Source organism: Ambystoma mexicanum, chromosome 1p (assembly GCF_040938575.1).
Source record: "Ambystoma mexicanum isolate Mex_15411 chromosome 1p, UKY_AmexF1_1, whole genome shotgun sequence".
Lineage (NCBI taxonomy): Eukaryota > Metazoa > Chordata > Amphibia > Caudata > Ambystomatidae > Ambystoma > Ambystoma mexicanum.
The window spans coordinates 1,114,150,655-1,114,176,901 of record NC_090921.1 but is presented as its reverse complement, the minus strand read 5'-3'; the positions used below and the strand labels follow the sequence as shown (position 1 = coordinate 1,114,176,901).

At 46.4% G+C, this 26,247-nt stretch overlaps 1 protein-coding gene across 3 annotated transcripts in view; it reads left to right on the top strand.

Moving 5' to 3' along the window:
• Positions 1-26,247, top strand: part of LOC138449115 (zinc finger protein interacting with ribonucleoprotein K-like) — a 361,705-nt gene that overhangs the window by 229,222 nt on the left and 106,236 nt on the right. For 2 of the 3 annotated variants that reach the window (XM_069604746.1, XM_069604744.1), the window contains one exon: positions 10,112-10,195. The exons of the other annotated variant lie outside the window; for it this stretch is intronic. In XM_069604746.1, coding sequence (XP_069460847.1) covers positions 10,112-10,195 — 84 coding nt within the window. The remainder of the gene's footprint in view (positions 1-10,111; positions 10,196-26,247) is intronic. 3 annotated transcript variants of the gene reach the window in all.

Genomic DNA, 26,247 nt, shown 5'->3' with positions numbered 1-26,247 from the left:
TGGCAATGTGACCACACAATACAGGGTCGCTTTATTTGTCCCTGAATCCCTCATACTAACAATTTCAAGGACACAATGTGGCGAGTAACCACAAAGAAATTATAAGATTCACTATAATGAAACATAACGTACAAAAGTTACGTTTATATTCATAAGCGCTGTCAAGCGAGACAGGGATTCCACTTTACATTGCTAGAATGTAAAATCAGCAAATAAGACGCTTACATAATATTTATGCAGTTGTATGCTTGATGATTAACAAAGTGCTGCATTGATATTAAGTTGACACATACTGGACATCGTACTGAAAATTACATTTTTAATTAGCATGTTGATTTATTGTCTGACTTATTTTTCAAATTGGGTACTGATATATTTTTTTGCCTTCCCAAATGTACATAGTTATTTCATTGGGTTATGCGTGTGCCATGGAGACAATCTTCCTGTGGATGTGTTCTTTAACCAGAAATGGCGAATACCCATCATTAATGGAACTGTAATATCCATATTCTGGGATGATCGTGAGGCACAAGTTTGCCCATTTGCTCTGCCAGTGATATGGAGCAACATGCCAGCTTTTATGGTGTTCAGAAGCAGATGAATATGTCATCCATAACTTTTACCCCTACCCCAGCTCAATATTGCTCAGTTGAGAAATGTTACTCACTAAGACAACCGCCCCACCCTTATCCCATGCAGGTACAGCAGGAGATGGACACAATCTAAGCTGAAGATGGCACGAGTTAAACCAAACCAACGTTGTGACAATACATGTGCATGCATTAGACATGAAGCAAATGTGCACTCAACAGGAAGAACCCGAACACTAAGTAACACATGCATTTAGGTGTGAACAATATTAACATGGCATCTATAAGACATGAAAAATACCAACATAAGCAATGTATGAGTTGAAAGCAACATGAAAGACACACAAATATAGCTCACTAACATAGAAATGCAACAGTAATTAATAGGCAGCCATCTTTTCCAAAATGAAGCCACAATATGCTTCTGAGTAAACAAAAGGCCTCAAGGCTTCACAAGAGCTGAAAATGCTGTAATAACAAATATAGATCCATGCAGAGTTCAGACAGTAGCTAGCAACCCAAGCCAATGTTACCATGAATAAGGGGGAATAGGAATGGCAGAAAGCACAAGATAACGTTTCCCAAGACACAAGCCATATATTCTCAGATTAATTAAGAGTACAACCAGCCTTTGTAAGTAAGCCAGGTGCAGGACAACTATAAGCCAAAAGACTCCATGAAGAATACCTCAAGAGTGTCCCCAGTGGCAAGAGAAAACATAACACTCATATTAATATTAGCTAAAATCCTAATAAATGCAGGGTGAAATAATTCCAGGTCCCATCACACGTGACCCATAATTCAAGAACAGTGTCTATTCATTAGCAACGAACACAGCTAAAACACATGCCTTACTCCTTGCAACATTGCCAAATGCAAAGATCCCCCTGGCTCATGGCCTAAAAATGAGGGGTGGTATCTTATTTAATTGAAAGGAAAGCAGTCCATGGACCACTCTCCCCCTACTCCTGTCTGGCTCATGTATTTACGACTTGTCAGTTTTCCAAGGTTGGTCAGTAGCAAGCCAACCAATCAAAACCCCTGATGTTAGGCCACGTTTTATGCCAACCAATAGTTCATTGTAGAGATGATGTCTTTTTACTGTTATCAATTTAGAGATGGTCTCATGAGGAGCCATCAGACAAGCGTTACCCAATCGGAGGTTTAACCCCTATAGAAAGTATATGTAGTCACCACTATTACCCAATCCCCGTACCCCGTAGGTTTTGTTAACTAAAATTACTGTATGATTTCAGTTGGGATGAATATTAAACATCTGAACTGTTGTTTTTGTTAAGCAGGGGTGTTGCTAGGTCTGGAAAAGACCCGGGACTACGTTGATGTCAGAACTGTCGGGACTGGGGGCTAGCTAGCCTTTTGGTTGTAGCTCCTGAGATTCTATCCGGGGCTACAACCAAAAGATCAGGGGCTATAGCCCCCTTAGCCTCCCCCCAGCAACGCCTCTGTTGTTAAGCATGTCGAGAGTGTCAAGGATTTTATACTTGTATGGTGTGCCCGCTTTATTTGGATGATAATAAAGCTGTGTTTTGCCTTTCACTTTGTCTATTTTCGTTATTGAGTGCGGTTTGATTTGGCTCCAGAACCACTGTGTAATTTGGAACTTCCCAGGCCATCTTAACAATGGTATAAAGACGTGTGGATTGCAAAGTGTTGCATTTCAACGTGTAAGGAGACCTTGGTTGTCACACACGGAATGCCATGTGCTTCGAAACTAAGATGGAACACAATTGCATTACATTTTACCACATGGAATTTTGACTTCACAATTCAAGTACAGGGATTAATAGATTGATGAAGGCAATCTGAAAAATGTGATGGAATGTGACAGTCAAACTAAACGTTGGTACTATGCCTTGTAGTAAAAAAAAGTTTTCTTGCAATATTTATATTCTCAAAGGTTTTCAATGATTACTTTTTTGAAAACAGATTTTATTGATTTTTGCATACACATATGATAAGCGTTCCATGATAAATCTTGCACATTATCAACAAAAACCACACAACTCCCACTGAACCTCTTAACCCAACAGTTCCCCACCACCACCCCAGTTTCCTCCCCCCCTGTTGTCTATATTACTAGTCCATGACATTATGAACCTCGTTTCACTTAACTCGGGATGCCTTCCATAAGTATGATGTTTATGACATTTATGGGGGTGTGTTCGTCCTGTCTGCGTCTGTGTCCACCGGGGCATACAAACCTCTTATTAGGGTGTCCCATGCCATAACAACTTCACTGTCTACTGGTATGCCAAAATGGGCCGGCCCGCTCCAAACTGCTGTCTCGGCTTGCGCCCACTTTTTCAGATCACACCACCAGTCCTCTATGTTAGGGCCCCTTGGAGCTTTCCATGCCATAGCAATCCTGCATTTGGCTAAAATGTACACCAAATCGTTCATTTTATGGATGCGCTTGGCCCGTTTGTTGCGTGGGAATCGACCTAGCAAGTATGCCCCAGGGGAAAGTACGTCCAATGCCAACCCTCTCCTGTTCATTCTGGCTGCTACCTCTTGCCAGTATATCCGCACCGTAGGGCATGCCCAAAACATATGTAGTATACCAGCGTGTTCAGAATTGCAGCTGGGGCAGTGCTGTACTTTTTCACCAGGGAAACATGAGATTCTCAAGGGAGTCATATATGCCCTGTGTATCACAAACAGCTGTATCAACTGCTATCTAGCGTTCTGGGACATTCTTTTGTGGTATCCGAGAATCTCCTTCCACTGTGTATCTGAGAAGGGTGCTCCGAGGACTTTCTCCCACTTGCGTCTAAGCGCTAATACATTGGGGGGTCCTCCAGTTTAGAAGTAAGTCGTATATCCTAGATATGGTATGTCCTCCCTCTGCGATGTCATACAGGATGTCTACAATTGAGTGCTTTTCCATTAATTTGCCATATGTGGGCCATCTGCCTATGATCTCCCTCCTGATGGTACAGTGTAGCAAGTATTGGCCTTGGTGCAGGCCCGTGTGTTCGCTTAACTCGCTAAAGGGTGTGAAGGAGGTGTAATGCAGTAGGTCACCTATCATTGCAACGCCATTGGGTTCCCAGTACGCTTGTATCTTTTATCGCGCTTGCGTGGTGGACGATACCAGCAATACTGAGATCCGGTCCGGAAGTCCGATCTGTGTGAGAGCTCTATCCCACATTTGCACCCCTAGAGACACCAGGTGAGAGCTGTGGTGGGCTCGGTGGGCTCAGGGTCTTTTATTCCATAACATTTCCCTCAGATAAAAGCGCGGCTTGGTGGGTAAAAGCATCTGCGCGTCTGGATTACGGTAATCAGCTAACCAGTCCACCACAAATTGCAGTTGTCCCGCTATATAATACAATTCGAAGTGTGGGACCCTGATTCTGCCCTCTTCATGAGGTCTACGTAAAGAGGACAGTACTCTCCTACTCCTACCATTTTGCCAGAGGAATCCACTACATATGGAGTCTAGCAACTTGAAGAAGGTTTTGGGTATATATTACAGGACATCTACAAAATAATGCAGTAGTCTAGGCAGGACAACCATTTTTAACTGAGCCGCTCTTCCCATAAGGGAAAGGGCCAATTTATGGAGTTCTTAATACCTTCCAGGGCGTTCAGGGTGTTGTTAACATGTTCAGACTTTGGGTCGTGGTATATGTTGACCACCAAGTATCTGAACGTGCTAACGCTCCATTGTAGTGCCAGGACTGGGAGCATGTGTTGCACCCTCCTAGATAAACCTTATCTATGCGAATCATGATCCCTGACAGTTTCGCAAACTGCGCCGGGGCTTCCATAATCATCTCTAAGTTGTCCTCTGGATTTTGTATGTATAGCAAGGTGTCGTCAGCGTACATTGATATCTATGGCTATGCCATCCGCAATATATTCTGTCCTCAAGTACTGCGCTATCGGTTCCATTGCCAAAATGTAAAGCAATGGGGACAACAGGCATCCCTGCCTGGTACCCTTGTCTAGCTCCCATGAGTTCGAGGTTTGTCTGCCTGTCTTGACCCTTGCGACTGGATGGGTGTATACCAGCTGTACCCATTTTATGTACGCAGGCCCAGAGCTGAATCTGTGCAGCATTGCATAGAGCCATTCCCATCTCACCGAATCGAACGCTTTTACAACATCAAGCGTTGCTATTGCACAGGGGGTCTCCCAGGACGCAGTGCTATCAATTACATTGTGCAACCGCCGTAGGTTCCAAGCCATGTTTCTACCTGCCACGTATCCAGTTTGGTCGGGATGTACAATTGTGTGTATCACTTTCTCAAGCCCATTCACTAACGTGGCAGTCAATGGGCCTCATTACGACCCTGGCGGAATGGGTTTAACAGCGCCGATAAAGGTGCCGGCGCCGTTAAACCCATTCCGCCCTATTACGAGGTCCTCTTGCGGTCCCGCTCTGGACGTCTGGTCAGACCAGACGTCCTTTGCGGGTCCCGTGAGGGGACTAGCATGTTCACAACGGGCCCGTCATTGACGGGCCCATTATTAACATGCTCCCCATTCCCATTGAGCCCTATGGGGACTCAAATGGGAATGGGGATGGTCCGGGTTCCCTGAATGGGGAAATACAAGGCCCTCCAAAGTCGGAATGGCCCGGTATTTCCCCATTCAGGGACCACAGACCCGGACCCGAGTTTGGAGGCACCCATGACCTTAATAAGGGCATGGCTGCCTCCAAACTCGTAATAAGGCCCAATAAGGCCCAATATCTTATTATCGTGATTGAGCATGGACAGAGGCTTGTATCAGCTGCACTCTGTTGGTGGTTCACAGGGTTTAAGAAGGGGAACAATAATTGATTCCTTCAGACTAAGGAGGAGAACTCCCGCTTTATAAGAATCAGTGAATGCGTTCAGGAGCTGAGGAGCCATACGAGCCTGGGGTTTTGCCTGTCGGCAAAGATCTAATCATACTCTGTAGTTCATCTAACGTGATGGGTGCTTCCAAACTATCAACCGCCTCCTGGCTTAGACGAGGGAGGTTTATTTCGTTCAACACTTCTTGTATATGTCCGTGTGATACCCGGGGCCCCTCCTCATAAAGGGAATGATACAATTCCTTGAAGACCACATTAATTCCCTCTTTGGTATGACACTGGTCCCCTTTCTGCGTGCAAATCGAGTGGATGGAGCTCCGGTGTTCTTCCCTTTTATATAACCAGGCTAACAACCTGCCGGCTTGTCTCCCTCCTTATGTTGTCTCTCAATGAATTTGGAGTAGTTGTATTTGCCCAGCCTCTCCTAACATTCCTCACGGTGGTCAGTCAAAAGGCCGAAAACATAATACCGAATGACAAAAATCTCGAAACAAAAATCTCGAGAAAAAAAAAATATCAAATTATTTATTTATTTATTTATATGTGTTTTTGGGGTCAGGTAAGTAAAAAAAAGGGTTAAAATTAAAAAAAGGGGGTTGGGGGGAACCCCCCATTTCGAAAAAAAAGCGTCATAAAAAAAAAATCGATATTTTTTTTTTCGGCCTTTTTTTTCGAGATTTTTTTTTTCGAGATTTTGGAATTCGGTATTATCACTATAAACCATTCCTCACACCTCTTCCTCAACGCCGCCACCTCTGCCTCTATACTATTATGGCTTGTGCGGGTCTGTTCCAACATGCGTAACTGCTCCCCCGCGGAGGTCAGTTCCCTGCCTATCACAGCCTGGGCGCTACCGGATTTTGCAATGGTGGTGCGCCTGATAACCACTTTAAGAGCTTCCCAGAGAGTATCTGCACTAGAAACGCTGCCCGCGTTATGCGTAATATACTCAGCAATGCTATCTCTAATATGGTCTTGGAAGGGGATCTCATGCAAGGATTCACTTCTAAGACTCCACATGGGTATCGGTGCTCTTGGAGGCACACACTGCCAATGAAGTTGGAGAGGGGCATGATCCGATAGAACTCTGCCTTTGTATTCTGTGAGTGTAAAACTGCCAGCCATCTCTTGGCCAATGAAGAAATAATCTATCCTGGTGTGCACTGCGTGTGGAGTGGAAAAATTAGAGAAGTGTCTGGGTGTAGTGCCCTCCAGATATCTATCAGATCGAATGATGTCAGGAGCGTCTGAAGGGATCTAGCTGGCGGAGCGAGTCTGTGTAACATGGAGTCTGATCTGGCTAGCACTGGATTTAAAGTACAATTAAAATAACCCCCCCGCACTCCTCCCATATAATGTTGCTGTTTCTAAAGGGGCTAAGCCTTGGTTATAACGATTGGAAGAACAAGGCAGCATTGTGATTGGGAGCGTATGTGTTTATAAAACATACGTCTAAGGGTTCCAGGAACCCTTCTACCAACACCATTCTACCTTCATTATCACTTTTAATCTGGGTAACCCTAAACGGTATTGTAGGCGCTATCCAAATCAGAACCCCCCTGGCATATGCAGAGAATGGGGAGCCAAACACCCGCCGCTCCATTTGCTGACAATAGAGCTTGTTTATCTGCCGTTAAGTGTATCTCTTGCAGCAAAGCTATATCTATTTTATTTCTCCTCAGGTATGAATGGACCCTGTTCCATTTCACATAATTGTTCATGCCCCTTACGTTCCAAGTATGTACATTTACGGTGCTAGCCATAAGAGTAAGTGTACTGTGAGGGGGCCCCACATCGCTGATCAGTCACGTGCCCCCCGGTCATGATAGCGGCAAGCACAGCGAAGTATCTTTACTGAGGTATCGCCCGGGCTCTCGTATAGGCAAAACATAATCCCCTTTAACAAACCCCAACTTCCCCAATTAAGAACAGTTGCCCAGCATTGTTATCCATGCTCGGGCGCATACGCTTCTCGCGACCGCCGCTGGTGTGTAAACTGGAGGCTTGTGCACAGCGGGAGGGTGCAAAAACAAATGCCCCAAAAAAAGGAGGAGAAAAACTTTGAAAAAAGGAAAACGCCCCGAGGGCATGGTAGCAGCAGCACTGGGCCTGGCCTTTCCCCATAGAAATGTCTGTCAAAGCGCAAGGAGAGTCCCACCATACAAAGAGGAGCAAAGGAGACACGGGGGGAGGAGCGTGGGCCAGGGGAATGGACCGCCTGATTAGTGATCTGTTTATCGTGGGGTTCGCTGCTGGCGCTTGAGACACAACAAAACCATTCATGTGTGATAGGAGCAGGCATGACATTAACGTTTGTTCACTGTCAACTCATCAGCTCCCTGTTGATTGTCTCAAGTGTCTGCTTCAACAGAGGGAGGTTGTATCTACTCTCAATCCATCCCCTCCTGTGCTTCCTCTGGGAGCTCGGAGAACAGGGCTCGCTTCCTGTACAGGACCTTTAAACGTGCATATATTTCAGGCCAGCTGACCTAAGTCTCGATTGGGCCGCAGAAAATTGTGCTCTGCTTTTCTGCACCTGGAAGGTGTAGTCGGGGTCAACTGCCAGGTCTGCCAAGGCTCTCCGTAGTTCACCCCCTTGCCTGGAAAAAGTGGGGATCTTTTCCCTTTCTTTGTAGTTCAGAACCTTTGCAATTATAGGTCTGGGGGGCTCCCGGAGGCGGGCGTCTGGTGAGGGCTCTATGTGCCCTTTCGATTGCAAAGCCTTGTGAGAGGTTCCCTGGTTAGATTTCTTGTAGGAACATATTTTAAACGTACATTGTGGGGTCGTTGCCTTCTTCGCCCTCCGGCAGGCCAACAATGCGTACATTGTTTCTGTGGGCCCTTCCTTCTGCGTCCTCCATCTTATTTTCAAGTAGGCTGACGTTCTACTGCAAGATATGGACATTGGTGCTTGTTAAATGGAGCTCTGCAGTATTTTTCTTTGCCTGGGTTTCCAAAGTCATAGTTCTTTCAGCCAGGTCCTGCACATCTTGACGTAAAAGTCCAACGTCAATCTTGACTGCTTCAATTTTCGTGCCTAACATGGTCTTCAAGTCTGCGATGGCCTGCATCACCTGATTGTGCATCTCTATGGTGTCCCCCTCTTTTGCCTGCATTGACGCCATGTCCTCCCCAGGTGATCGCCCCGGGCTAATGGCATAGCTATCCAGAGTCGTCTGGGTGGCCCTCAGTTTAGCCGCCTTCGGAGGCATTCAGTTTGTACTACGTGTCACTGCAGTGTGTAGCAAGTGCTGTTGACCTTGAATGCCTCATAGAAAAATCTGGATGAGTATCGGGGCAACTCAGCCAATGTTTTGTCTTGGGGGAAAATCTCTTGAGTGTTGGGCCGCTGTGGTAAAATAGAGGCGGATCAGAATACTAAGTGTTAACTTTACTACTGCCTACTCAACAAGCACTGTCAATGGTGCACTGTTCCAGGTCTTAAGCAATATGTGCATTCCTCCGCCCCAGGGACATATCCCCAGTTGCAAGTGGGGAGTAGACGACCATGGCTCGGGGCCTTTTTGGGCACCTTTCCCCTTTGTCTTATTTTGTTATTTTAAATTCACTTTAATGTTTCCTTTGTTTGTTTTTCCCTCCTATGGGACTTGGAGCCAGCTGCTGGAGGGTACGATCCTCGTGTCTCTGTTCGCACCCGGGACAAGGAGCCCCTTGGCTCAGGTCTAGAGCAGCCAACGTGGGGAGGGCAGTCACTCAGAAGGGGCGGCACTGTACGAGGTGCCTCCAGAGAGGGGAAAAGAAGCACAGTATACTTAGTCGTTCCGCACTATACATGCCACTAACCTCCAGCTGAGACTGTTTTCCCTTTCATCCCAGTCCCCGTCCAGTGGAGCCCAGGGCTTCTCACCTATCAAGCCTGCCTCCCCTTGGGCCAACAGGGTACACTGGCAGCTTGAATCGAGGTGGTCCTGCAGACCCTCACGCTCGGCTCCGACACTTCATTGATCTGGTATGCCGGGAGTCTGGCATTCATGCGAGTGTGACGCGGGCCGGATCAGCTGCTTCTCTTGACCTCTGCACATGTATATGTGCGTGGCTCCTGCATGTAGCCGAGTGTAACGGGGTGGGCACAGCGAACACCTACCTCTCTCAATCATGGTGTGCCAGTAGTGTCGCATTCGGGGGCGTCCTCCGAAGGTTGTTCACTCAGTTGGTCGTCCCGGTTCGGGTTCTCTGCTACTAAGCCCGATCCGTACTTCCCTGCCGCACAATCCGGGCTGGCCTCGACCTCGTGTCCCAGGCGCTCCGGCAGGATCCTCACTCTGGCGAATGCGGCCCTCACCGCATACAGGCTGTGGCTTCGGCAGCCCAGACACCACTGGGCCTGCTCTTTCTCTGGTGCTCCGGTCTGCTCTGTATACATCTAGAGCAGCGCTCGGGCCATGCAATCTCGCCGCAGTCCAGCATTGTAACGCACCAGGGTCCTTCCGATGTTAATCAAAGGTGTTGCGTAGCTGCGGCAGCTGTCCGACCGTGTCTCCGGTCCGAGGTGTCCAGTTGCCATCTTGCCACCCACGTGTCTCGGATTCCATTGCCACCCACGTGTCTCGGATTCCATCTGATAGCAGATTGGCCCAGTAACATTTCTAACAGAACTTCCCCTTTAAGTTTCAGTTCCAGCTTAAAGCAGGATTTTTTTTAAAAATGATAACTATGTTGCTTTTGTCCACAGGACTTGGGATTGTCACTACTGAGTCAGAAACAGATGTTGAGGCTCACATTGATGGAGAAGAAAGCAACAATGTAATCCTTCCAGGTAAATTAACAATTAATGTATCTACCTGCTGCATTAGATGCTTGGCTGTTTGATCACTGTCAGGTCTGCTTTACTTCTGAATACGTCAATAGGCAATTACATTTGCTTTGCGATGCAAAGCTGCAAATGAAAATAAATGTAAACAAATGTTCATCTCTTATTATGTTTCTGGATTTTAACAGTGATTGGGCATCATTACGGGTCCAGCGGTAACCCTGCCGGTGCTACTGGCGGGTTGCCGATGGACCCGTAATAATTTACCAGTGCCTGACTTCCCGGTGCCACCGAGCTATTACAAGTCTGGTGGCCGGGAAGTCAGGCGCTGGTACATGTGTTAATCCCCATTACCTATTGGACTCTCTGGGAGTGGGGACACGGGGGCACCATTAGCAACGGTCCCGGTGCTCCTGTGACAAGTCTGCCTACCGTGGCCGCTGCGCCCAGCAGGGTCAGACCTGTCGGGCACAGCTGCTCCGGCAGGCAGATATGTAGTTTGCCGGTCCGGAAACAAGGGTCCCGGTGAGCTTACCGGCACCCTTGTTTCCAGACCGGCAACATTATAATGAGGTCCAATGGCTCTTTGGGAAATCCTTTGAATTACAAATGCACCTGGTTAGTTGTGTGCTATGGATAATCAGGCCCATTCTTTTAGTTTTTACTATTAGGTGTCAATTTAAGACAAATCTCTTGCTTTGGGGTATAGCAGGAAGGGAGATGGAATGTGAGGAAGGACACACGGCTTTGGCGATTTGCTTGGTTATCTACCCATCCATTGACTGCCGATAGCCATGTTTAGTCCGTTTGTCAATTCTCACTCGCTTCAAGGTCCTCCCCTCCCAAAACAGATCCTTCTGGGATCTCTTTGAACTAGCATCAAACTCCTGCCAGTGTTGGTTTGAAGCGGCCTTCAGAGAGTTAATGGCTTAATTGTAGCAATAAATGCATTTCTGGTGTAATTAAAATGTCTTCACCAAAGGTGGCTTCAGTGATATGTATGTCCTTTTACTGAAGTCCTGGTGAAAACAAGCATTGGCAAAGCCAACATTTTTGGCTTGTATGTAGTTATTAGATAGGCATTTGCCAGGCAAAGCTTTCATTTGCCCCGGTACTTTGACATTTTGTCACTATTACCATCCTATGAGCAGGTATTACCATTATGACTGTGAATGGCAAAAGCCTTTCCCATGCCAACACAAAAGCCCAAACTATTTGCTTTGCCAATGCTTGTTATTTAGTTACGTTATATATGCTTGCATGCAGGGATTGAGCAGCAAGTAACCCCTTTGTGACAAACTTCACATGCTCGAGATGTTGCATTCCTGGAATCCAGTGGCGTCGCTAGGGAGGGGCCTGGGGGGGCCGGCCCCCCTGTGAAACCCTGTGCCCCCCTTTGTGCCCCCCTACATAAGATGTTCAGTGACCATGTTCTCCCCCTACTTTTTTCTGTGCCCCCCTACTTTTGTCTTTGGCCCCCTCTGTGCCCCTCCTAAATTTGATTCCTGGCGACGCCACTGCTGGAATCAAACAGCGACTCATCTTCAGCTCAAGAAAAAAAAGGCTTTTCCTGTTTGTTAAAGCTACTGGAAATCCTTTGGGGGAGGTAGGTTTTAGTACCAGAGGGGGCGAAGGGTATCACAAGTTGCACCAGTGAACAACATTGTACTACTTTGTAAGTGTCAGGATGGGACGCATAAGCATCTGAAAGAGCCCTGGTGCGATTGGAAGGAGATGTGGAGGTGGTGACCACCCGCAGGCCCTAACTGTACTCAGCCAATGGCCATCAACCACTTCTGAAGAGGCATTGCACAGGAAGACATTATCCGCACCCTCCTTTCACAGGCCATCACATTAGATATATTGTCCTGCGGAGGGTGTGGCTAGCCAGCCATGGGATAAGCTGGGCTTCACTGTTGCTCCTGCTGATCCTTACAGAATCCTAAGAAGCGCATGTGACAGAAGCGATGCAGATGATACCTGAACGGACCCACAGCTGTGTGAATAGGCACAGCAGATAGCGCATGACTTGGATGCCAGAATTGAGAAAGGAAAAGAAATGTATGCGGCAAAGAAAAGTGGCGGAGACTCGGGGGGCGCCCTGGCATAATGGCCACCACGCGAGCACAAAGGAGATTAGACCCGAACCTGGAGGATTCGCTCTGCGGGATTAAAGGTATCCCAAGCACAAAAGGACATAGCCAGGAACACTCACAGTGTAGTGCAACTTTGTGGCGGCTGGGGAGCGCTTGTGCGAGGCGTATGTCGAGCCCCTGCAGTGCACTCTCATAACACGGAGCAGTTCCACGAGCAGTGGAGAGGCGGGCCCTTGGTGCTTAGGCTGGCGAACACCGGCATGGATGGCACCGCTGAGGGGATCCGAACGGTGTAGCAGTGTAATAACGGAGTCAGAACAGAGCGCTGGGTGCCCTGTCGCGGATGCAAGACCCTTCCAGAGGATATAAGAACGCCGGACACAGCGCTGGAGCATCCACAGCCGGCGCGGAGGAAGACCCATCAGTGTTTGAAGAACGAACGGCGTAGCATGAGAGACGTGCGCTGCCTTAAGCGAGAACACAGTGATATAACGAAGGGTGAGTCCAAACATGCAACAACATTAATGTATGGAAAACGTGGTGCCTACACCCTGCTATGAAGGACAAAAGTGCCTGGTGCCCCTTTTAAGAATAATGCGCACTGCTGAGGGACATTAGATAACCCGGTGAGAGCTGATGCGAAGAGCTGATCTAGCAGTAACAGAAGGCGGAGTCATGCGCGGGCACGAAGCATGACTCCAGGGACTATATGAAACATAAACAAAGCCCTTGGATAGCATGACTGGGCGACTGAAGCCTCAAAGAACCCGAAAGGTAGTAGAAGCAGGCACAAGCACGGCAAGGGAGGACTCGCAGAACACAAGAGGGTGTCACAAGAGAGGGATACGGCACGTGAGGGCGGAGGAAATAACTGAGGCGGAAGCCCATATTGAGTACGTGGAGCCAAACTAGAGAGAAATCAGCGACTAAAGGATTTGAGTGATCAGGGCACCCGAGGTCATAGAGCGAGCCGGAAGAAGGAAGGCGAAGCACAGGCTTAGGCTACTATACAATACTGGATCCCAAAACCAATCAAGGAAAGTACCAGACTGTGCAAATATCACCTAGAGCGAATCAGCAATTGGCAATTAGAGTGGACCTCTACTGGTGAGTGGACAGCTTCTCAACAGACCTCAATACATTGAAGGGCCAGGAAACTAACCCCAACTACGGCGAACAATGTACTAGGAGGCGCCAGAATGGCTTCCAAACTACCCAAATCAAAAGGCAAACAAGCAACTATGGAGGACTTCACCAAAACACCCCATTCATCGGAGGGGGCCAGGAAGAAGGACAAGAACCCACAACCAGATAACACACCAGGGCGCAACGACCAGCAGATCCTAGACGCATTTGCAGACCTGAAAATGGCATGGGAAACTAAGCTGGAGGCAGCCATGGCTGAACTTAAAATATCATTAGATATCAAAATTGGAGCGGTGCAAGAAGATGTGTATATACTGAGACAGGACGTAAAGAAAATAGTGGAATGCACGGGCGAACTGGAGAAGGCGACAAATTCAAACACAGCGGCCTGCACGCCGCACGCCTCGGAGATCCAAACACTGCGGTAGCAAGTGAGCAATCGGGAAAACAGGGTGGAGGAAGCCGAAGGGCGGGCCCGTTGAAGCAACATTCGCATTGTAGGGCTCCCAGAAGGCAAAGAAGACCCAACCCCACGGACTATATAGTGACCATGCTGCTGCAAGAAATAGAGGGAGGGGCACTCACCCATGGGTTTGCGGTGGAGAGAGCGCATAGGGCCCTCACGAGGAAACCACCACCAGGAGCCCCCCCAAAACCGATTATCGCCAAAATCTTGAACTATCGGGACAGGGAGAAGATCCTTGAATTCTTCCAAAAAGGAGGAACAATACGAAGGGCAGCCGCATCCATCACGCCGTACCCAGACTACACGCTCCTGGTGCAGAGGACACGACTGAACTACGGGACTGTGAAGAAGAGGCTGCGAGACGCGGGCTCTAGGTACATGCTGATGTACCCGGCAAAGCTGAAAGTGCTCCACAAGAACAGGGCCCTCTTCTTTGGAACCCCAGAGGAGGCGACAGATTGGCTGGATGGTCAGAGTTGCCCGGACGGGGCAGACATGCAGAAGGCGGATGGAACAGATAAGTGAAGCCGTGACCCCGAAGGTTGAGGTGCTGTATGCTCTAGGACAATGGGACTTGATTATAGGATAGAGTACATGGAAGTAGGAATAATCTTGGTCTAAAATAAGAGAAGATTAGCGCGCACAATATACTGAGTATAATTGCAGGAATACAGAGGACCCACTTACATACCCCAATAGTTTTAGATTAGAAAGGTTACCGATAGTGTGGTAACCGCCCCGCTGAGTTCCTAGTATCGGCAAGCCGAGACAGGACTAAATGCGCGATCGCCTGAGATCCAGGGATGGAGCTGGGCAACAGTTGGGGATGGGAAGGGAGGGGAAAGAGGGGAGTTAAGGGACTTGTTGTGTTATTTGTTAAGGGACGAGTTTACAAACATGTGTGCCTGGGACAAAGAGGGGGGATCGGTTATGGCCGAGATATGGGGAACCTTAGGATATTGACCTGGAATGTCAGGGGGCTCAACAGTTATCTGAAAAGGAACAAAATCATGATGTATCTGAGAAGGCAGAAAATAGATGTTGCCCTGATACAGAAAACACATCTCACGAGAGAGAAACAAGAGGTAGTACAGAGGAAATGAAGGGGACAACCATAGGTGCAACTTATTCGGCTTATGCTTGAGGGGTGATCCCTTGGGTAGCACCACATGTCCCTTTCCAGCTGCTACAGACCACAGTGGCTACAGATGGGAGGATGGTGGCAATACGGGGGTTGATAGAAAACAGAGCGATATGATACACCCCGAATCAAGACACAGTGGCCAACTTCAGAACCCTATATAATAAAATGAGCCCGTATCTGGGGGCCGCGGTTATATGCGGAGGAAACTTCAATTGCATGCTAGACCAAGTAGACAGATCAGACGGGAAATCAGACAGACCCACCTCCGCTGCCAAGACCCTTAAAACCCAGTTGAGAGACCTCTGGCTAGTAGATGCATGGAGTTTACACCACCCACATGATAGCCAGTACTCGCACTATTCAGCCCCACAAAACTTGTACACGCGTTTAAACTACATGTTTACCTCACAGGAATTAACTGGGGAAATAATGCAATCAGAATACAAAGCGAGAGTCCTCTCGGACCACTCGCCACTGGTTTTGACATGGCAATACGTGCCTCCGAGAGCCAGGATCCCAACATGGCGACTAAGAGTTGAAGCACTGAAAGACACAGTGTTCAGTGAGGACCTGAGAAAGGAGATTATAGAATATTTCGAAAATAATACTGGGAGTGTTGCATCGGCTGGAACACTATGGGAGGCTTTTAAGGTGGTGACGAGAGGGGCAGTAATAGCTAAATCCAAAGGGCTTCAAGGAAGCATATTTCAGGAATTGCAGAAGACAGAAGCGAAGCTAGAGGGGGTGCTGGGCAGGGGAGGTAACTCGCGTGAGGATACTGAAGCCATAAGCCAATTACAGCAGAAATGCATAGGGCACCGGGAGAGATCGTGTAATCTAAATTATAAGAAATGCATAGAGAGACAACACGCTGGGGGAGACAAACCGGGAAGATTGTTGACTTGGTTGTATAAAAGTGAGACCGCCAGACCAGTGATTAGAGCAGTAATGGGGGAGCAAGGACGGATACTTGACACCCAAGAGGGCGTGAACGGGCAGTTTCTTGAATTCTATAAACGATTATATGGAGACACTAGAGAAAATGAAGGGATCGAGATTAAGGAAACATTAGAGGATATTGACCTGCCGAAGCTAAATGCGGAGGAGTGGGAGGACCTAGATGCCCCAATTGCATTGGAGGAACTACAAACAGTGGTTGAGCAACTACCCACCTGCAAGACCCCAGGAGCAGATGGACTCCCCAGCGAATTTTACAAAATGTATAAGAAAGAAGTGCTTCCCCCACTGCTGGCAATGCTAAATGAAGCTTTTGAAACAGGGATGTTGCCAGAATCCCTAAGAGAGGGTATCATTATCCCGCTCCCCAAACCTAACAAGCTGAGTATGGACTGTGGGTTGTATAGACCACTGTCAGTGCTGAACCAGGACAGTAAGATACTGACGGCTGTATTGGCAAATAGAATGAGATGGGTCATAAGCAAATTAATACACCCCGACCAGAACGGATATGTCACATGCAGAAGCATATCTGACAACCTGAGACGACTCCACCGGGTTATAGAGCACACAGAAGGGGACTCAAGTGAGATTGCGATTATATCACTAGATGCAGTGAAGGCCTTCGACTCCGTCAAATGGCCTTGGTTAATGGCAGCCCTGGAGGAATATGGGATGGGACCTGGGTACCTCAAATGGGCGAAATTACTATATAGTACACCGCTGGATAGAGTTAAGACGGGAGCGATCATCTCGGAAAGGTGGCAGCTCAGCAGGGGCACTAGGCAGGGATGCCGTTGGTCCCAGATGCTGTATATCCTAGCCTTAGAACCCCTGGCAATATACTTCAGACAACAATATGAAGAAGTAGGGATATACACAAAAAGGGGACCACATCTAATCTCACTATACGCAGATGACATGTTACTATACTTGAAGTACCCCGAGGAAAATCTCCAATACATCCTGGAAGCGATGGAGCGATTTGCATCGCTCTTTGGCATCCCAGTTAACACTAAGAAATCTTGTATATTCCTCTTGGGGAGGTATATAGGGGTCCCGCGAGAACAACTACCAGTCTTACAGATACCTTGGGAGACACGCACTTTTAGATATCTGGGCATAGATATATATCACACGGTGGAAACAGAATATAAGCATAATACCATGAAAGCGATAGCGAACATTGAAAATAGTATGAAGTTCTGGACTAAGCTTCCGCTAGGTATGATGGGGAGAGGGGCACTGCTGAAGATGGTCGTGTTGCTTAGGCTACTACACCTTTTTGGGAACATACCACATATGATATCAAAGCACTTTTTTGTTAAACTCCAGAGCATGCAGGGGCTTCATTTGGCATGGAACCAGGAACAGAATTGCTCTGTGGTAATTACAAAACGCGTATGATAAAGGGGGTATAAAGCTACCTAACTTTGAGATTTACCATCTGGCTAGCAATTGCAATACGTGGCCAAATGGCTTACAGAAGACCAGACATCAGAGTCTAGACTATTCAGATCAGAGTGTGCCCCATACTTTTTGAAAGATTTGATATGGCTGCCCAAACCTGAGCTAAAAGGGCTCCCGGGGATGTTGGAACTGGAATGGAAAATATGGCGCAAAGCACTAAAGAAGTCCGACATTGAATTACCCTATGGTCAGGTGCTTTTTGCACCTCGGATGAGACAGTTCACCACTATGAGATCAGATAGTTCTTTACCCTCAAGTCAGGTGCTCCTTTGACCTTGAGGTCAAATGTTCCATCTCCCTTGAGATTGTACCCCCCTCAACACTCTTTCCCTAGTGTAAGATGGCTTGGTTGAGGGGCTGATACCCAGGAAATGAGGCTATCGAATGGTAAAATGTGAAGCTTAATAGCGTAGCCAGTATAAATCAAATCAGATCTACTGAGAATCCTCCTCCAAGATTGTTGAAAAGAAAAAGATAGCATTTTCCTCCCACCAGAAAATTGGGAGTCAACACTGTCAATTTCTTGGGGCAGGAAAATTCTAACTTGGAGGGTGTTACAAACCAAAAAAACCCATAGAATGTTCCAGTTATAACTGTACCACCGCAAATGTACAACAATAATTTCTCGGCCACTGCCATGCGCTGCTCAAAATGTTTCTTGTTGTGGTGATTGACATGGGAAATCTTTTGTTGCCTAGATTCTGTACAAAGTGAGTTGAGAAATTATTGTTGTACATTTGCAGTGGTACAGTTATGTTTACTTTAGAAACCATAACTGGGACATTTTAGGGATTTTGTTTGGTTTGTTACACCCTCCCACCGCCGTTCTTTTTTATTGGGTTGCTAGTGTTTATAGCGAAATAGGGTACAGGAGAGGAAACTTTCAGTATGATTACAAGGCCAATGCATTGGATTAGAGCTTACCGTCAGATATAATATGCATGAAGACATCATGTGTTCTACAGGATTTCCTATTTTTTTTATTTAAAGTGGAAAAAGTTTCCCCAGCATCAGGAAGGTAAATTAGAAGGTGCCATGTCCAGAGTGTTCGCGAAGCAGGGTTTGGTATTGTGAGCACCTCGGGGTGGATCCTTGGACAGAACAAGTTTAAGAGCGTGACCAAAGAGTCAGCCTGATTTGTTGGGGGTATGGAGATGGGTCTCAGAGAGAGAAACAGAGAGAAACAGAGAGAGAGAAAGAGAGACAGAAGATGTAATACGGCAGAGTGCCTGTTCTGGAACAGGAGAGCCGCCCATGCTTAACCTATTACTTCTGCTTAATAGAACATCTGGACTAACTCTCAGCAAGATTTAGTGAAGTGTTTCCCGGTCATGTTGGGGCATGTAAGCAAGGCCCACACCACTATAGGGAGCCATGCAAGAGAAATACAGACACAGATTAGTTAATTCTGTGCCTCTGCAGAGGTTAAAGTGCCCATCGGTGTCCAGTGACTAATGGCTAGGTAGATAACAGAATTAAGACAGAGGTAAGAAATCCTTTGTGTGTGTTTTTTACTGTGCGAGTCTACTACGGTTAACCACGCCAAGTCCAGTGGCCGCTGCCTCATATGTCTTCCCCAACAAGAGCCTGCTCATTCTAGATCTTATCTAGAATTCGGAATATGGTGGTGATCCTACATCTAAATCTTTCATTGTGGCCAGCCAGCCTGTACCCCCAAATGTGTATCCGTGAGCCTGCCCCTGATCGTTAACTGATGTAGCATTGATTCTCCCAGAGAGTTACATTGAGACTGGTACATTCTGTGCTCATTATTAAGGATAATTCAGATTGCAGTAGGACATGATACTTAAAGTTGGAATCTATATTCCTTATATTTGTGTGTTGGTTGAAACAATAAAATACTGCACAGGATAGTCACTGTTTACACCTCACCAAATGCGTAAAACAAACATAAACTAGTTCAGTATAAATTGACTTAGGCCTGCGCTTGTTCTGGTGTACGAAATTAAACTGAGTTATATTAAATGCCTTTGATATGTATTATTCGATTAAATGGCAAAAAAAACTTCTTTCATAAGGTGTTTTGTTCAATGTTAAAGTTTAGTTTCAACACTTGTGCAAACACTTGTTTCTCTCTGCAGGTTTCTTCAGGGAACTATTTGAATGCTCAATCAATCCTGCTAGAAATAATTATTGTCATAGTCAGTACCCCAATATTCGTAAATGTGTGATCAAGTTATACACTAATTACATCAGAACACAAGATGGGGTGGGGAGAGATGGAGAGAGAAAAGGAAAGAAATAAGGTGGGGAGAGAAATTGGTCATAATATGTACATGCACATATACCTTTTTGCTTTACTCTTCTGATTCACACTAAGTAATTCCCTTTACTCATTCTGTATAATGATCAAACTCATTGATATGTTTAGTCTGATCTCAGTATACACGTATAGTGTCTACATTCATGCAGTTTTGAACTTCGTGTTAAATACTATTACACGTCTAAATCTGTTAGTGATTTGCTCTGTTGCCATCATTGGCACTTGCTAATAATCGCTTACCCATGTAAAAGAGGGCTGTTGAGCATTGTAGGGTTCTGATTAAAACTTATTTATAAGATTCCCAAAAAATTTAGAGATGGAGAGGTTATCGACAAAGTGTAAAGAGGCTATAATTAAGCCACGGATTGCTGTTTGGTGGGTATTAGTAATAAGTTATAAAAAATAACGTGTGACCCTTAACTTAAAATGTCATTGGATAGGTCTAGGCTGGACAGATATTTAGATAACCAAACAATATGAAAAAAGAATAGCTAAATAGAATTAACTATGGTACCCATAATTGTGAGTTTTCACCAAGACAATGAGTTTGTAGTTGCTCTGCTAATTAGTCACTAGCTCCCTATTCTAAGAAAATAACAAAAGGTGCTCATCAGGATGTCATACAGAAGTAAACTTTGCCCTCTGTCCAAACCTATGCTAACTTTCTAACTGCCCTACCACTAACAAAGAAAAATTCACTAAGCCCAGAGAGGTCGTCTTACTTCCCCTTGCTTGGATTATGATGGCTGGTGTATGACCACCTCCCAACAATGAATGCTGGAAATGTTCCTTTTGACGTCCCAGGGTTTCTCTTACACTTCGATCAAACGACAAGTGTCTTGGATTACAACACAAATGCAACGGGTGCTCTCCTGATTTTAGTTCTTGTATTTTTGCACAGTTCAAGCAAACAACAAGTCTCCTGGATCTGTAGGTCTTGCAGTTGTTCAACTGCTGTCTCTCACTCAGCCCCCTGGGCCTCTGGGATTTTGCCAATAATAAATGCTTGTGGCCCCATGGGGACCTTCTGCCTCTACCTGAGGTTTTGTTATGTGTAAAGGTACAGAAGTAAGACTCGGAACACAAATGTGGCATCGTTTTTGTTATAAACATTTATTAACCAAGAAAAGGGTTCGAAAATGGCCTGTCTGTCCCTAAAGCTAAGAGTAGTTTCCCTGCCTAAAAGAAAGTGTCAGGATGTCAAGTAAAAAAAAGTCTGTCACTGTTGTGTCCAGACGACCGACTTCTGATCCTAACACTAATAACCTAAACTAAATGTGGAGGGGTGTTTTCTTCCAAGGTAATGTGGTAATGACAGTTCTTGCCAACAGAAAAGTTCCCAGTGTCTCTGGTGATCAAACAACAAAAGAAATACTCCACAATGTTTAACTCCAAGGATTAGGGGGTTTGCTCCTTTTTCCTAGATTCCTTCTGGTTCTACTTTTCCTTTCTTTATCTCCTTGGGTCCCAAACTCTATTTTTTGGATGCACTTCACTGTACTCTTATCATTTCCCGTGGTTGTGAGTCCCAGACTTCCAGTTCTGTATTATACCAACTTGGTGTACTCTCCTGCCAAGCATAGATATTTTTCGGATCTGTCTCTTATGCTCTCAGAGTCCCAGGCCCTCTTATTCTCAAATTCCAATGTGGATGCTTGTCCTAGACTCTTAATGTTTTGTCGTAGCTTGGTTTACTCTCCTACCAAGCCCATGCCTTCTTGTAGACTGTCTCTGTTTCTGTCAGGGTCCCAGACGCTCTTATTCTTTGGCTTTCATATGGGTGCAGGTCCCAGACTCGCTGTGCTCTGTTGCAATAGCTGTGTGTACTCTCCTGTCAAGCGTATGCTCCCTTCTGTACTGTCTCTACTTCTCTTAGTATCCCAGACCATCTCTTGCTTTCAAATGGGTGCAGGTCCCAGATTTGCAATGCTCTGTAGCAATTGCTTGGTTTACTCTGCTGCCAAACATATGCTCCCTTCTGTATTGTCTGCTTATTTCAGGATCCCAGACCCTCTTATCACGTGTTCTTCAGCCGTCCCCCGATTCCTCACAGACCTCCAGCACCTCTCGGTCTGCCTGCGTACTTGTTGCTGTGGTTTGTGTCCTCCGAGAAGCAATACTTCTGTCTGAAACCCCCGGCGTCAGTGTCCTCGTCGGTCAACTTGCGTTCCGTTTCTCTACTTGGTGGCGGTCGCTCCGCCAGTCTCATCTCCCTTCTCTGCATTTCTATGGCTTGGTGGCTTGTAGGGTGCCCAGAGGTTTGCTCGGGCAGCATGAAAAGTTGTTCCTGTTACTTGAACTACTTTGGCGCTCCTGCACGCCTTTCCGCACAGTGTCTTCTGCTGCAGTCCTCTGTTCGCTGAGTCGGCGTCTCCCGGGCTTCCTTATCAGAAAATGGCTCTCTCCATGTTGGTTTCCCTCTACAGATTTATATTTCCCTTGACCAATCAAATGCAGTGATAGGCTAGACCCCTCAATCCGGTCCTCTGGAGTGATCATTATACTCCTGATCATCTTCTTCTTCATAGTACTTGAATTGGAGTTATATGGGAAACAGTTGGTATTTTCAGGACCATTAGTCAGGTCTAACATAGCAGATTGGTTGGCCGCACGATAAAATATATAGGCACTGATTGTACACAGGGAAGGAGAGTTTGGTTTGGGAAGGAGGGAGGGTCTAATAAAGCAAATAAATACTGTGTTCTCTTGGGATGGTCATCCCTAATCCCATAAAGGGCTTCATCTCCCATGTGATCCTCTGCCGGTGCACCATCCCAAAGGTGGACTATTGTACTGTGGATGCATCGCCCAGACCCGATGGGGAGAAGGGACGAAACCCACAGATTCGTAGATTCGTCACAGATGTTGAAGGTTTCCACCGCTGTGAGTGGCTGGAATGTTTAGCCTGGACTAGGTTCTGGGCTCTTAGCCAGGATGTTCCCCTCTCTTGGGCTGTTTCGATTCGCTGAACCCTTCTCTGGTATTTCTAATTTCTGTGAACCCCTTGTGAATTATTGAAGGAGTGTGGAAACCCCTCTAATGAGAATGAACATGGGCCAGATACACAGTTCTGTGGAATTTCTTCCACATGGGAGGGTCGACAACCACGTTTTAGTTCACTGCACCCGTCACAGAGGAGAAATATCTATTTGCATTTCAGTCTTTGTCCCACCCACAAGGGCAGTCGAGCACCGAAATGCTAGTCAATTCTACTCTGAACAAAAGTACCATAAACAACCCCAGACACGTGTTTCGCCCTTGTTGGGCCACCTCGGTGAGGTGAAGCTGAGCCGGTAAAAGGCACAGTGAGCAAGGGGTCCACTTCTGGATTATCCTTGCTTACTTAGGATGAAACACCAAGTTTTACAAAATTGAAAAAGCATGTGGCAGCTGATTATGTCTTGCATGTACACCCCCTTTGGATATTGGTTTTGCTTTCTGTCTTCTTGCAACCCCCTGTGGATTGTACATTTTAACTTCACTCCCTTTGGGTATTTTGTAAGCTTTCTGGTTTCAAATAACCGCTCGTGGGTTATAGCTCCCAACTTGGAATCGGCCAAAATGACTGAATCCAATTTACATACCCCACCAAAAGACCTAATATGCATACCACAAAATGTTTGAACTACCAAAGGTTCGAACTTTTTGTGTTATGTATATTAGGTCTTTTGGTGGGGTAGGTTAAAAAAAAAGAAAAACAAAGGCTGCGGGGGTGTCCTCTGCAACACCCCACTCACTATGCTATACAGTATAGTGAGCGGGGGTTGTGGGGGACACCTGGGCAGCTGACCCAACCGAGAAAAAAAGACTGCAGGGGTGTCCCCCACAACACTGTATACATTATAGTGAGCGGAGGGGGTTGCGAGGACACCCCTGCAGCTGACCCGCTCAAAAGCAAAAATGAGGACCCTGCGGCGCAAGTACCTGATCACGGAAGTGAAAGGAAACCAGCGTTGCAGGGACACAGCGCCTCACAATGAAAGGTAAGTATGGGGTGGGGTGTGGGCAAGTGTGGGCAGGGGTTAGTGTTGGTATGGTTTTGGGGTTGTTTTAGCACAGATGTCCGCATGAGATATGTACGAAAATGTATGTATAACGTACATTTCTCATGCTGTCATTTCCGTCGTGGACATTTCAGCCACGGTAAAACAACCCTAAATCCTCAACTTCACCCTTTTAGGTATGTTTCTTAGTCTCTGGTAGTTTATTTGTCCATCAGCCCTCTTTGGCCCTTAGTTGACTTTCTCAGTGTTCGGGCTCCCTGTCAGAGCGCCACGTAGCTCAAACGTCTTCCTTCCTCTCCTTGACGCCAACAATCGTGCCTCGCTCCCACTCTTATTGAGACCTTGGAGCTTGGGGTATTCAGCACTCCTGGATTCATAGCATTAATCATGCTCTCTGCGTTGTGGTCCTGTCTCCAGGATGCATCAGCTTTGCGCTACAACAGCAGCTTCTGCTCTGCGCAATCTGTCTCTGGTCTGCTCCCAGTGGTCAGCTGAGTGCACATCTGCTCGTCTCAACCAGGTAAAGTTCTGGTCCCTTATATGTCTCCCCCGGCAACAAGAGAAATACTTCCATTGGTCCTTGGATTCTGGTTTCAGAGAGGGATCAGAAGCCAAACCAAGCATAGGTGAAGAAGGTCCCTTTTCTTTAACATTGTCATCAGTCCCCATGTATGCAATAACCATTTGGGACATTGGTAGTAAGAGAGATGGGACAACTTTGTTCACTGGGGAGTCCTTATCGCCTAATGGGGATCACTCCCAGTGAGATTCTGCTGGTCCAATCCCCTATGGAGAGTTGTGCGTAGCAGGCTCACCTCCCTAGTCTCAAAAGGGGGTGGCATCCCCTTGAGGAGAAGGGGCGAATTCCCTGGATTCGTCACATACCCGCTCCATTAACTAGGAGCTCCCCTCCTCAGATCCCAGTGGGTAGCGGCTGAGAGTGTTTACATTCCCCTGTTGTTCCCCTTTTGATGTTCTGCCAAGAAGCAAAAGGGTTGCAGATCTAAAAACCTCCTCATGACTCGGGCATTTGAGTCTTTTCTAGGCTGATCCAGGTTAAGGGAGAATGATCATTGACCAGTCAGAATGTATGCCCAGTTAAATAATATCATAGGCTGTTAACGGCCCACTTGATGGCAAGGGGTTCTAATTCTACGGTAGCGTAGGCTTGCTCTCGGGAAACTGTTTTTTACTTGTATATAGGACAGGATGTTATTGTCCATTATGGATTTGGGAGAGTACTGCTCCCAGGCCTACTTTGCATGAATTCCTGATTGAAATCAAGCATCTTCAGAACAGGTTCATCACGAAGGACGTGTTTTAGGCCATTGAAACATTTCTCATCTTGGCGGGCCCAGCTGAGTTTATTCAGTTAGGAATTGTTAAGCTTCTGTGTGTGTGTTGCTGCGAAGGTAATAATAACCAGTAAGCCCCAGAAAAGCTTGATGCTCCCGTTAATTTTTATGGGGGAGGTGTCAATCTCACTTCCTTTACTTTTTCAGTAAGTGGTTGAATAAGACCGTTGCCAACAAAATAGCCCAGATATTCTACCACCCTTTTGGTGAGATTGAATTTGTTTGTATTCACTTGGGGGCTCTTTTCTTAAGGCTGTGGTGACTTTTTATAGGTGGATCAAATGCTCTTCCCAGCTCTTACCATGAATGACGATGTAGTCCATGTATGCTGCGGCGAAAGAAGATTAGTGTCTGAGCACTTTATCCATGAGCCTCTAAAATGTAGCGGAGACACAGTGAAGACCAAAAGTCTGTTTTCTCTTTATCCGTGGCATTGAGTGGGACCTTACCAATAAGCCTTAGTAAAGGTCTAATGAGGTGATTTATTAGGTATTTCCTAGTCTTTCTGTTAGCTCATCAATCCTGGGCATGGGGTAATTGTCAAAGATGGAGATTGAATTGAGCTTTCTGAAATCAATACAAAATTGCTAAACCCAATCTGGTTTGGCGAGAAGCGATTGGGCAGAACCATGGACTATCAGAGGTTTCTGTTACTCCCAACTTTATCAAAGAAGAGATCAAAAATATGTTAATTTCACTATGTGTTTCAGAGGTACAATTGGGTTTCAGGTTTTCCGCCTGTACCTGCGGCATACGTATGGAGGGAAAGAGGTTTTTTACCCTCCCTGGTTGTTCAAAAAATACCTCAAGAAATTGATTTACAGGTCATGGAAGTCACTTTTCTGAGTATTACTCAGATTCGTAGGAATGAAACTGAGTTCATGTTCTTTTTCCACCAATCAGGTCACAATCATGACCGAACTAGAGTGTTGACCTTCCATGATTTCAGTACGTTAACAAACTAGTCCTGTGTTTTTTGCCGCCTCTCAGGTTGGGAGACCAAATAGTTCAAAGGTCCTTTTTTTCCAGGATCTTATATGGCCCATATCATTTTCATATCATCTTGTTCTCTGAAGTTGGTAAGAGAGCCAAGACTGAGTCCTCTGAAGAAGTGAGGTATTCAGTCACTTCTCCCC